This window comes from Canis lupus, chromosome 6, assembly GCF_011100685.1.
Source record: "Canis lupus familiaris isolate Mischka breed German Shepherd chromosome 6, alternate assembly UU_Cfam_GSD_1.0, whole genome shotgun sequence".
Lineage (NCBI taxonomy): Eukaryota > Metazoa > Chordata > Mammalia > Carnivora > Canidae > Canis > Canis lupus.
Window position 1 is genome coordinate 10,683,462 of NC_049227.1, and position 13,208 is coordinate 10,696,669.

Here is a 13,208-nt window from a genome sequence, read left to right on the forward strand (position 1 = left end):
TTTAAGCATATATACAAAATGGGATCAGAAGCGTGAGGGAAATGCTATTTACTGGTAAAGTTCTTGTCCTGAGGTCTGATGGGGAGTTCTCAGGTTTTTACTCCTACTATCATGCTTTGTAAAATACAAACATGACAAATTCCTACAAATAAATATGACAGATAAACTATCTTACACATCTCACGGTATAAGAAGGGAAACACGGATCATGACCGGATCTGGATTATGGGAATACATGACAAAGACGTGTACCTCATATTCACAATTAGTGTTAAGGACCACAAGCACTCAATGGTTTCAAAACACTTGTCAGTTTTCCCACAGTCCTTTACCTAAAACCACCACCTTAAGTCCTAAAAATTATTATGTCTATTTAAGTTTATTTTCTTAAATCACCTTCCATAACGATGACAGATATTACTGTCTAGGAATAGCCAATATAAAATCTTGGGACTCTTTTTTAAAGCAAAGCTTCAATTTCTCTTATGTCCCTAAAGGTCCAAAAAGGTTGGTCATTAATAAACACTGTTGAGGGGTGCTAAGCCTCCCTACCTCCACCCCTGGGCCCAGCCCAACCACCTTTCGTGTATTCTCAGGAGAGGGAAATTCTGCTAAACTCCCCAGGAGGGGGTGGCACTGGCAATGAGAGATGGGTGATGAGATCACAGAGAGATGCTACTTGTCTAGTAGGGGGGAGAGGGTGGGGGGTTGTCTCCAAAAGCAGGAAATAGCTTCACCTCTGTCTCTCCCTAGGGCTGTCTGCCTCCTGGAATGGCAAGAGGCCCACAGTCCCATCCCTGCCTCCTCCTCCCACATGGTGCTCACCCACACCTGCATCAGGTTCAGAGTCTGCCTTCCAGAACCAAGAGTGCTGTTCTCAAGGCAGGTTCTCAATTCGCCAAATGATGGATGAGAAAGTAGACTTACAGGCCCTGACTTGACCTCCAGGACCATCCTCTCCCACCTAGATGGAGCCAAAGGTCTGCATTTCAGGACTGGTGGGGAAAGTCTCCCAACCCAGCCTGAAGTGCACGCTGCAATTTCCAATCTGGAATCCTATCTTACAGGAGTTGGCATTCTGACCCCTACTTGGGACCAAATACTCTCTACAAAAGGGGTAGATAAGTAACAAGCAGCCTAAACCTTTAACAATTACCAACTACATTATGAATCAATACAACAGCAAAACATGAAGGAAAAACCTAATATTTAATACACAAACTCTCACGAAGAGAAAATATAAAATGTTTTCACAAAACAAGCTCCTTGATTATCTGCTTCATTTCCCTTGACCCTAAAGTGGACCCCTGCGCTTCCCTTACGAGTTTGCTTCTCTTCAGTGTGTGGTATCTCCAGATCTTCTGTGGATAAAGGAAGGACCTCCCTGGAAGCGCACAGTAACCATAACATCTGCCTTCAGAGGTCATCAACTTAATGAGTACATGCCACTTGTAAAAGCTCTCTGCAAAGGGGGCAATACTACAAAACGAATGTCTCTTCAGCACATACAGTATTTCTTCATTCTTCACATCTTTGCGTAAGCCAGAAGACTCACATAAAGCAAGTTGAAAGCTACACTACTTTATCTTGCAGAGAGCCCAATATGGGGCACGGAGAGCTCAGTGGAGGTCCAATACTTCTAGAAACCACTAGCCTAGAATTCCCCAGTAAGTAAGAACGGGTACAGGAGCACCCTGCATCCCGCCCTGCACTGGCACTGGAAGAGCCTGGGCTCACCTGCATGAGCTCCGCGCGGACCGGCTGAATGTGGTCATAGAGGAAATCAGGCTGCAGGTTGTCCACGCATAACTCCAAGGTCCTCAGGCCCTGGCTGACCAACGTCTGTGACCCGTTGAGAGCAGACACCAAGGGGTCCATGAGCATGGGCAGGTAGGGCAGGAGCGAGCTCAGCCTCACAGGCACTGTGAGACACAGCTCCACGAAGAGGTCCTTCATGTGCTGCTTATGCAGGCCGCTCTGCAGCATGTTCAGCCCTAAACACAGGGTTCAAGGACGGCAGAGAGGAGAGTTACTGCCAGACAGCCCAACACAAACTGTACAAGGTAACTGTTCTGCCTTTTATCATAAACATTAACGTGATAACAGGAAGATGTGTCAGGTCTTAATCTACCGCATTAGCTAAATCTATTCTATAATCGTAGCCCCTTCTGTCATGTTCAAAGTGATGATAGCAGGCTGCACACAATTATAAATTACAAATTAGAATTTAAGCTATAATTAATATAATTACTTAATGTCAAATTATCTTAATAAAATAGTTAACATTATATGTAGATCTTGTAGAAATCATGTTACATTGGGGCACCTGGGTGGCTCAGTCAGTTAGGTGTTCAACTCTTGATTTTGACTCAGGTCATGATCTCAGGATCATAAGATGGAGCCTGTGGGTACTGTGGAGCCTGCTTGGGATATCTATATATCTATACCAATAAATATGTAGATATCTCTCTATATATACATACATACATAAACATGGTAGGTTTTTAACAAGCCCAATCTAAAGACACGGACTCCAGTAAGGTGCAGTCACCTTCAGCTTGAGGTCTACAACCTAACATCTTTTCTCAGGCTTCCAACAGACTCCAATTGAGGTCTATGATATATTAAACAACCCCCCCCCCCTTTTTTTTTAAATCCACTTTTGTTTCCTACCAATGGAGAGGATCTTCCTTTTTACTAAGTCAACCTCCCCACTCTTCATGAGGGTCCCCGGAGTGCCTTCCTAACTTCCTCACTGAGACACATCAGATGAGGACCTGCCCTGAGTACTGAGAGACAAACTAGCAAGAATGGAGAGAGCTCACAGAAACAGGGATCAGTGAAGGCATCACACAGCAGCAGCACTAGATTCAGAGTCCAAAGGAGGACAGGGAAAGGCTAAGTTCCCAGAAGGGGATCCACTTAACACAACTATGTAGGAAGAAACAAGCTTGCAGACAGCACAGAGAGTGCAGGAGGAGGAAATCAGATTCCTCAGAACAGAGGGCTCAGGCTGGTGAACAACCGGCAATGGGGTAAAATACAGAGAGTAGGGGATCCCTGGGTGGCGCAGTGGTTTGGCGCCTGCCTTTGGCCGGGGCGCGATTCTGGAGACCCGGGATCGAGTCCCACGTCGGGCTCCCGGTGCATGGAGCCTGCTTCTCCCTCTGCCTGTGTTCTCTGCCTCTCTCTCTCTCTGTGACTATCATAAATAAATAAAAAATTTAAAAAAAAATTAAAAAAAAAAATTAAAAAAAAAATACAGAGAGTAGAGTTGGATTATGGCTGGGCCACCTTGCATGGTGGACTTAGGGCCAAGTTATAGGCAATGTGGTCAACTATTTCCCAGTGCCTCCTAGGTATTACACGTTGTAAATAGCTTCTCTTTAAGCAGCCCCTTGAGCTCTATGTCTTGAAAGTATTCCTGATTATATGGAAATTATAGAATCCTAGTTATGTAAATTTGCAACAAAATAAAAATACACACTTATAAATCAGCTTTATAACTCCGATTCTCTTTCAATCTAGGGATCCCTGATATTATTACTAAGTAGCCCTAGAAACACTTTCTAGGCCTGCTTACCAAATGCTACAAAAATACAAGCAAGGTCTAACCAGGGTGATGAAAATCTTCCAATTCTGTTCAACTCTGAGCAGGGAGGGGAAGGTCTAGTCCTAAACAGGAGGGCTCCCTTCAAAATCCCACTGCTTTTAAAGAGAGTGGACACAGGGATGAACACACACACAAATACACACACACACCCCTCTGGCAGGGGACATACACATACATCCCCTCACAATGACCTTCGGTGGGTACAGAGGGCAAACCTCACAAACACAAGCAGCCAATTCACATGTGCACGCGAGACTAAGAGGCAACCAAAATCACTGCTCTGACCTTGTAGGAGATTTGGTAGGAGGGGCAAAAATTCCTGATACAGGAGGTCATGACTACCTCCTCCAATGGAGCGGAAGAGGGCCCGAAGCAGCAGGAAGTAGTTGTAGGGCTCTTTGGCAGTCTGTGCAAGCTCCATTGAGCTGTTCACAATTTTGTGCAGGTGGGGCTGCAGGGTGGAGAAAAGGCAGGTTAATAGGCTCTAAACAAGGAGGGGCCACACCACGTTTCACGCTGAAGGTTCACTGCAAACGGGAATGGAAGGTAATTCTGATGACTTCATTCCAAAGGGAAAACAAAACAAGATCTTTCCAGCCTTCATTTGGTTCAAATTAATTTGTCTTAAGATACATGCTGGTTTCCACCAGGGCGTCCAGGAAAAAAACATTTAATAGGTTCCCATGTTACTGTGTAGTTCCATGATGTTGAAAAGATGACAACTCTGGAGCAAGGTCTGTCAGCCCTACAATTCCTGTGAATATGGTCACTTCCTTTATAAGATATATGGTCACCTCCTTTAGAAGACTAAATAATCAAGATGAAGACGCCCATTTCTTCTAACAATCTAAATGCAAAAAGTAACCTAACAGAAATAAAAATTCACTATCAAATATGATACACAAAGTTGAGAAGACCCATGAAAATTGAGATTTTACATAAAGGGGTGTCTGACTCTTGATTTCAGCTCAGGTCATGATCTCAAGGTCATCTGATTGAGCCCTAGTTATGGCCCACACTCAGCACAAAATGTGCTTGTCCCTCCCCCTGCTTGTTTGCTTATGTGCTCTCTCTCCCTCTCCCTAATGAATAAATCAATCTTTAAAAAAAAGAAAAAGTAAGGGGCACCTGGGTGGCTCAGTTGGTTAAGCTGCCTTTGGCTCAGGTCATGATCCTGGGAGTGATCCTCACTGAGTGCAGAGCCTGCTTCTACCTCTGACCCTCCCTCATCTCGTGCACACGCTCTTGGTAGCGTGTGCACTCTGTCATGCTCTCAAATAAAATCTTTTTTAGATAGTTAAAAAAAAATTTTTAACTTAGGTTATAAGGTTTTCAAAGATTTAATTTTAAAAGTAAGTATTTCTTTGATATAAAAGCACTTTATCAGCTTAAAGTAACTTTAATTAACATTTTAAGCCAGATTAGCTTTTTATTTAGTACTTCAGATCCTGGTTCTAACATGTGACAGGTTAGGCTGCACATGAAATGTTTTACAGGCATATTTAATGTGAACTGAAAAGTGCTGGTGTATCAGTGACACAGTTCCCAATCTGTTGTCCTAAATGGCACAATACAATTACTTTACAGACTAAATCGATTACATATATTATTTTGACAAGAAGTCTTAACGAAATTTGTTCTTTGAATGTTTTTCTTGAACGATATTCCAACATCCTTCCATTAAGGTTTGTTCTGTATTTTTTGTTGTTGTTCTGTATCTAACGTTAGCAAAAATTATATTTTTTTGAAGATGATAAATCACGTGGACACAGATCACAATCAAATATTTTTTACCTTAGAAAAAGTCAAGTATTTTTCTTTCATAGTAACAGGAAAGTAACATCAAGGTTGTTGGTAAGTAATTACTATAGAATTGAAAAAAACCCTAAGGAAATAGTCACATAAAAGCAGAGATCACTGGTACTCTTTGTCGCCATCTGTACATTTACTACTCCAGGAAAAAAAAAAGGATCTTGTTTATATTTTCAGAATTCCCCTATGGGAAGATATCATTCCTCAGAGACAACTGGTGATAACATTCAACTTTCTGCAGGAATTAAAATACTCTGCCTTCGGTGGAAGTACATTTTTATTAGGTTTTTTTGTTCTACCATCTGCTGCTTTTTCAGTGGGAGATGGAACCAGGGGTAAGTTTTTTAGCCATTTGCTAAAATCAAATAACTGATGAGATCAGATTATACTGCAATTAGTCATCCATAAAGATGTCAGGAAAAAAAAAAAAAAGATGTCAGGAGACACATTGCTCCAAGACAGTCTTAATAAGGAATACAAATTGGTTAAAATTTTTTATAAAAAGGGGGAAAATAAACAAATGGTCCCGAAACAAGATGTTCTTGTATTGCCACAGAAAATAAGAACAGAGAAGAAACAGAGTTAAAGTGCAGAATTGTTGACTTAATCAGAACTGTCAAAAAGCCAGCTATTTCTTTGGATAGGAGAAGTCAGGGAAGACATTTTTTCCCTCTTTGTTCCTTTCTATCACTCAATTTTTAAAATAGGATTGATGTGCTATTTTACTTGTGTAATCCAGAGAAATAAATTTGAATTTAAAAAAAAAATCAGTATTGGCAATACTAATGGCGACCCACTGCCGACCATAGGCATCTGAAGTTTTCGCTTTAAGTCATGGGTAAATAAATGAAGCTCTGCTTAGAAATATATAAGATATTTTCTACATTTGGTCCTTATTGGTTGCAAGTATTTTTTAATTCAAAGAGGGAAGCTTGGGTGGCTCAGCGGTTTAGCGCCACCTTCAGCCCAGGGTGTGATCCTGGAGACCTGGGATTGAGTCCCACGTCGGGCTCCCTGCATGCAGCCTGCTTCTCCCTCTGCCTGTGTCTCTGCCTCTCTCTCTCTCTCTCTCTCCTCTCTATGTAGTCTCATGAACAAATAAATAAAATTAAAAAAAAAAAAATAATTCAAAGAACACTTTACAAATACAAAATAAGCAACTCCAGTCTGTGCAAAAGTGAAAACAGGAATTAAAAAACAACAATAAGGGACCCCTGGATGCCTCAGTGGTTGAGCATCTGCCTTCAGCCCAGGGCATGATCCCAGGATCTGGGATGAAGTCCCACATTGGGCTCCCCTGCATGGAGCCTGTTTCTCCGCTTCTCTCTATCTGTGTCTCTCATGAATAAATAAATAAATAATCTTTAAAAAAAAAAACAAAACAAAAGAACTCCCAAAGTACACTTGGATCTAAATGAGTTTTACCTTCAGCATTTGTTCATTTTCAGCTGCAAAGAGGGAGACAGAGCCAAAGACCAACTTGAACAGCTTGAGGTACAGGTTGGAGAGCTCCACGTGGGAGCCCATTTCCGGCAGGCGGTCCAGGAGGTACTCCACCAGAATCGTAGCAAACAGAGCTGAGGTAGTAGGGTTCGCCAAGAAGGAATTGGCAACAATCTGTCAAAACAAGACATACAGGTGACAAAAATAATCCCTTCCTCAAAGCAGCTTTAGCACAAACTAATGAATTTTCCAAAAATACAAAATCAAACCTGTATCATATAATCCAAGAAATTAATTATCCACCCAAAGGAAAAAAAAACTAATAAATCTTCTGAGCACTGAGTGGAGCAGTTTACTTCAAAGACTTAGGTTCCTTATTTTATCCTCACCATCAAATGCCAAGAGCCTACCTCTAATGTACATTTAATTCCTACTAATGAAACTGATCCAAAACATATTGATACTTTGAAAAAAAATTAAGATTTTTTTTTTTGAGATCTGAAAGAGACTGAGCATGAGACGGGGGAGAGGGAGAAGCAGACTCTCCCTGACCAGGGAGCCCAACTCAGGGCTTGAACCCAGGACCCTGGGATCATGACCTGAGCCAAAGGCAGATGCTTCACCAACTGAGCCACTTAGGCATCCCGAAAAAAATGTTAGTATTGTACCCTAATATTTCTCTAGTCAGTTAACTGCCCAATTCTTGATTTCAGCTCAGAGCAAGATCTTAGGGCCCTGAGATGGAGCCCTGCATTGGGCTCTGTGCTTATCAGGGAGTCTGCTTGAGATTCTTTCCGCCTCTGAACCTCCCCCACACCCCAACCCCACTCACACAAGCACACACATGCTCTCAAAAACTAAATGTTTTGTTCTACAAGCATATCCTTAGCCATATTATTTAGAAAACTCTCAAAATAAATGGAACACCAAGTATTCAACATATAAATAACTTTAAATTTACTATTGAAAAGATAGGAAAAAGGAGTTTTATACCTGAAGAGCATAATTTTTTGAGATTCTTTCCACCATATAAGGGACCGTCGTTTGAAAGATCTCTTTAAATGTTAGGGGATTCATCATTGTGAACACACCAGCAAAGTGTTCCAACACCTCCTTCTCTTCCTTCATTCTGACAGTTTGGCAGTTTGCTACTCGAATGTATGTTTGTCCATTTCCTGCTATCTGGACCTAGCACGGGAAAAAAACCCACGGACATTAAAACTAGGCATCTCTGCACATATTCCATAAGTAGATAAGCTACATATTAAAACAGAACATTTCAAATTAGATAATAAATGCCCCATCCAATCTTTTACCTCGCTATTCTCAGCTTGATTTTGGAAAATAATCAAAATAAAAGAACTTTGCTAAGGGTTCCAAACAGGAATAAATTTAGTAAACTTAAATCTACTGCAGTCCACTTACACTAATCACCACCTCCCACAGAATGCACATACTGACACAAGTAAAACTCTTCACTTTTAACGCAATGCTACGCTACAGAACAAATACTGTCGACCATCCAAAACAATGACAGATGAGACTCTCAAGACCCCTTCCATCACTAGCATCTCTTCTACACTTGGGAGCCTGGTTCAAGGACACTTGCTTACCTGATAAATATCTAAAGCCTGCATTGCATATTTCACAAGTTTTATGTAAATCTGAGTTTCTTTGGGCTGTAACTGCTTGTTGGGAATGAACTGAGCTTCTGGAAGAGAGAAAGAATAATCAGTTACTGTGAATAAAACCCACTCTGTGAAAAACAGAATGTCTAAATAATTCAAGAGTGCAATTACCACCAGGTGCTTTACATGATGTTATACCCCACGTGATTGTCTTGACACCGCAGACCAAGGTTTTTACCAAACTTCGACAATCTGTGACCTGGAATGTCTGCTTGTCCTCCTTATCCTTTTCTCCTTGCTTTTCAAATGGAGGCACAGGGGCTGGGGTCACGGGAGTGGCAGGAGTGGGGGGCGGGGGTGGGGCGGGGGCAGGAACAGGCGCAGGGGAGGGGGCAGGGCCCGGGGCTGCAGGGGCAGTGGGCACCCCAGGCAGGGCTGCCTCCATGGCTCCAAGTTCTGACTGGGGCTTGCACTTCTTAAAAATCGCAGAGAGCTGGTACCGGGCGATGGTGTGGAATTTGAGAACAAAGACCTAACAAAGAGAAAGTGGCGAGAAAGACAAAAATCATTCCCTTTGATAGGCCAACAACCCTTTCAGAAGACAGAAAAAGGAACTCTCTGAATCTGAAACCACTTGCTGAGGTCGCTCTGCTTCACATGAAGGAAGAGAGTGTGCCATCTTCCCTGATGGTAACTACAGTGGCATCACTACTTCCACTGTTGCCATGAAGACTCTGGCTCAGCAAAGCTGGGGTACTTGTCAGATATGCCTGGGCATGGCCCACGCTACTCCAAAACCCAGACTATCACCCACTAGCCTTGGCAATTACACTCTACTCCAGTACCCACACCCCAACTGGGTGCCTCTCCAGAGGTGTTCACAGCGAACCCAGCCCTTGGCTATAGTGTCCCAGAAATACTCCATGTAAGTACTTGCTAGGAACCATGGTGTAAGAGCTTTCACCAATTATGTCCTATCTCTCACAACAATCCCAGGAGACAGACACTGTGATTACCCCTTGGTTAGATGAGTAGGCTGGCACAGAGAAGTTAAGCATCTTGCCTCAGGGCATTGGCTAGTTAATGGGGAGCAGGGATTTGACCCCAGGTGGTCTGACACCAGGGATCCAGCCTAACAATCTGACAGTAGCATAAACTTATTAGCAAAGCACTTGTACAAGTTTAGCAGTGGGTGGGATTAAAGAGAGCAGGTTGTTGACACCTCCCAGGAGAACCGGTACCTCCAGCATCCGCATTAGGACATCTCTCCCATTGCCACTCTCCTGCTCACTCTTGGAGCGGATACAGTCCACCAGGTTCAGCAGCAGCTTGCAGGACATGGTCTGGATGCTGCTAGGCAGAGACTCATCATCGATGTTCTTGGCAAAGAGCTGGACGGCGAGGGAGAGGTCACTCAGGGGCAGGTGCTGACGGACATGGTGCACGAGATCGGCCAATGTGCTGTAGGCGAGGGGCCTGTGGGCAGAGACCTCTGCTAGTGTGCGTGTCAACATTCCCATGGGGCCACGTCCGCAGGCCACTGTTTCTCCTGCTATGTGCCCCAGCAATTCATGATCGGGGTGGGACATTTGGGGCACGCTTACTATAGTTCCAGTTTTCCCAGCTACATGACCACAATGCTCAAGCCTAGTCTCAGTGCCTAAATGTTTACCTCCAAAGTTCTTGCACGTCATGGTGACGATTGCACATACAGTACACAAGCAGAAATAATCACCAGCTCAATCACACACAAAACGGGTTTTGTTACTCAAATATAAACCACTGTGTGCCAATTAACACCTTAGACATTGTGCCCATTTTACGGAGATAGAAAAAGAACATTTGGGCTACTGAGCACTTTCACGGACTAAACATCTGGATACCATGTGCCAGCCATGAGCTAAAAACCAGTGTGCCCGTGACCAAAGTGAATAGGAAGCCCTCAGGAAGCTCATGTATAGGAGGAGAAACATTGGAACAAGTGGTACAGTACGTGCTATGGGAGATGTGAAAACGCACCATGACAAAGACCAGAGGGGGAACTGCTCTTAGAGGGCAGGCAAAGCCCCTTTGAAAAGGTCACACTGATGCTGAGACCTTAAGGATAAAAGGGCCATAGGGCAGACAGCCAGAGACATCTCCAGATGGAGGAAACTGGACAAAGGCCCTGAGTAGGAACGGCCAACATGCCACAGATGCCAGCGTGGCTGCAGCAGGTCTGGGAAAGTAGAGCCAAATTCCACGCAAGCGGTGAGGCTGGTGGTCTTTTCCAAGGGCAACAGAGAGCCACTGGAAGATCTCAAGCAGGAGTGACATGATCTATGTCCAACTGCAGACAAGTTCAACTGCAAGCTATAAAAAAAAGTGTCTTCACATTTGTAACTATTTTATATGGAAAACTAGTCTACACTATCCTCAAACTGTTCTGCATATTTTTCAAAAGACCTACCACACTTCCCATATTAGAACCAAAAAATTACTGATATTGATTCATTTTACATTGTAAAAGGTAATATTAACTTTCCCCTTTAGAAACAATAAACATGGGATCCCTGGGTGGCACAGAGGTTTGGCGCCTGCCTTTGGCCCAGGGCGCGGTCCTGGATATACGGGATCGAATCCCACGTCAGGCTCCCGGTGCATGGAGCCTGCTTCTCCCTCTGCCTGTGTCTCTGCCTCTCTCTCTCTCTCACTGTGTGCCTATCATAAATAAATAAAAGTTTAAAAAAAAAAATTTTAAAAAAAGAAACAATAAACATGGCCACAACTACATTTTATGAAATACGTAAGAAAATAAAGCTAGAAGGAAACACATCAAAATATTATCCACTTTACTTGAACTCTCTGTGTAGAACCAAAAGGTTTTCTTTCCTTCTTGCTTCTTGTTGGGTCCATAATAAAGAGATACATTTGTTATATAAAAAGAAAAAAAACAACAGAAAAACCAATACAAATTAGATACAATTTTACCTACAATTTAAATCAAAACACCTATGAATTTTTCCCCATAAGCTAAGGCACAAAAAGCAACCTAAGGCATTTCCAAATTTCCTGCAATTCTAAACCTAAAGGGAGAGTAAAGCCTATGTATGCTGCAACATTCATAACATAAAGTGCCAGGGTTCACTGACCCTCCTGTGTTTTATCAACAGATATCATACCTGAGAGTCTCTCGAGCAGTATATCCTGATCCAATTAGTATGGATTCATCAAACAGCTTGTCCATGCAAGGTATGAACTCTAGAACACAAATGTTCATCGCATATGTCACCAATGACACCAATGACACCGTGAACTACTTAACAGTAGCCAATCTACAGTCTAGATTTGGAAAAGTGTGGGTAGGAGAAATATACATGTGCTGTATTTCAGTCCAAGACACTGGCTTTGCTGGGCCACACACACTCTGTATCACAGAATAAGAAAAAATCAGCTTCCTGTTCCCTGGCAGAGAATCTGCCCCTAGTACTTCATGGAGGTCCATCCCATCATTCTTAAAAGCTGCCACCAGAAGGGCACCTGTCTGGCTCAGTCGGAAGAGCATGTGACTCATGGTTGTGGGGTTGGGAGTTTGAGCTCCACGATGGGCGTAGAGATTACTTAAAAATAAAACAAATCTTAAATATATATGAAAAAAAAGCTGCCACCATCCACCCACACCTATCTGGAGAGGAGGAGCTGCGTCTGCTAAATGTCTCTTTATCTACTGGCCTGAACTCACCTTTCTTAAACATTTTACGATTACTTATTATGGAAATAAGGGTATTTCTCCATATAACTTACAAAAGTCTAAAAATTCTCCAGGGTTCTCTTACACATGGAGCCCAGGTTAGGGGTCCCTACACATTGGGTGAGGCAGACTATAAACTCAACACGAGTTCTCTCTCTCTAATCCTGCAGATGGCATCATGACCAAACCTCTTCCCTACTCCCCTGGAGGCCTGTAGACTTCACCAGGGTAGAAACAGCTGGTCTTCACTCGAAGACAAATCACATTTCTGAGGATGTACAGATAAGGCAGCAACCTACATTTTTTAGGCCTCTCTTCCATACTCCCCTAGGGAGCCCTGGCCACAAACATCCAAAGGATGTTTAGATTCTGGAATAAGCCTGGCATTGTTGCCAGCGTCAGTAAATCAAATAAAATAAAGTACACTCTCCACCAGCTAACAGCTACTAAGGGTCAAAGCTATAATAGAAGTGTATACACTGGAGAGACACAATGCACATCTCCAGTTAACTCCCAAAGCAAAGCAGCACAGGGACAAGTGCCAAATGAAAAAGCAGCCAGCAATCCCTCTAAAGTTAGAGAAGGGAATGTGCCTGATATGTCCTCAGTGAGGTGGCCAAGAGGAAGGAGGCACAGAAGGAAAAATGCAAAGGACTCAGGCACCAACCACTGGTGGCTGGTGGGTTGGCTAGGGACAAGCAACATGTGCAAGGAGGAAGTGGTAAGAAACTGAGTTGTATGACGCTAGTTCCCAGATTCCCTCCATGACCCAGAATCAGAGTCTCCAGAAAAATGGGTAACATTGTTGAACAGCTAGGTTTTCTCAAACTACTGCTCTTCAGAATTTGTGCAAATAAGTTACCTCTTGGTATCATTTTGGATGCCAAAAAAGCAGGGCTAACTGAAAATGTGAGTGGACGTGTAAATTTTAGCTATATAAATACATTTTTTTTGTATTTTCAAACAATATAATAATGTACAA

The 13,208-nt window shown here is 42.9% G+C and overlaps 1 protein-coding gene and 1 long non-coding RNA gene across 2 annotated transcripts in view; one reads left to right on the plus strand and one right to left on the minus strand.

Moving 5' to 3' along the window:
• Window positions 1-13,208, minus strand: part of TRRAP (transformation/transcription domain associated protein) — a 115,261-nt gene that overhangs the window by 81,445 nt on the left and 20,608 nt on the right. The window contains 8 exon segments of the mRNA XM_038539452.1: window positions 1,738-1,994; window positions 3,899-4,064; window positions 6,851-7,042; window positions 7,862-8,056; window positions 8,482-8,579; window positions 8,668-9,028; window positions 9,738-9,972; window positions 11,658-11,736. Of these exon segments, the coding sequence (XP_038395380.1) occupies window positions 1,738-1,994; window positions 3,899-4,064; window positions 6,851-7,042; window positions 7,862-8,056; window positions 8,482-8,579; window positions 8,668-9,028; window positions 9,738-9,972; window positions 11,658-11,736 (1,583 nt within the window).
• On the plus strand, window positions 1,503-12,656 carry LOC111096215. Its single transcript, XR_005360585.1, has 4 exons — window positions 1,503-2,063; window positions 5,603-5,760; window positions 11,649-11,727; window positions 12,397-12,656. It is a non-coding gene; the product is annotated as an uncharacterized LOC111096215 (long non-coding RNA).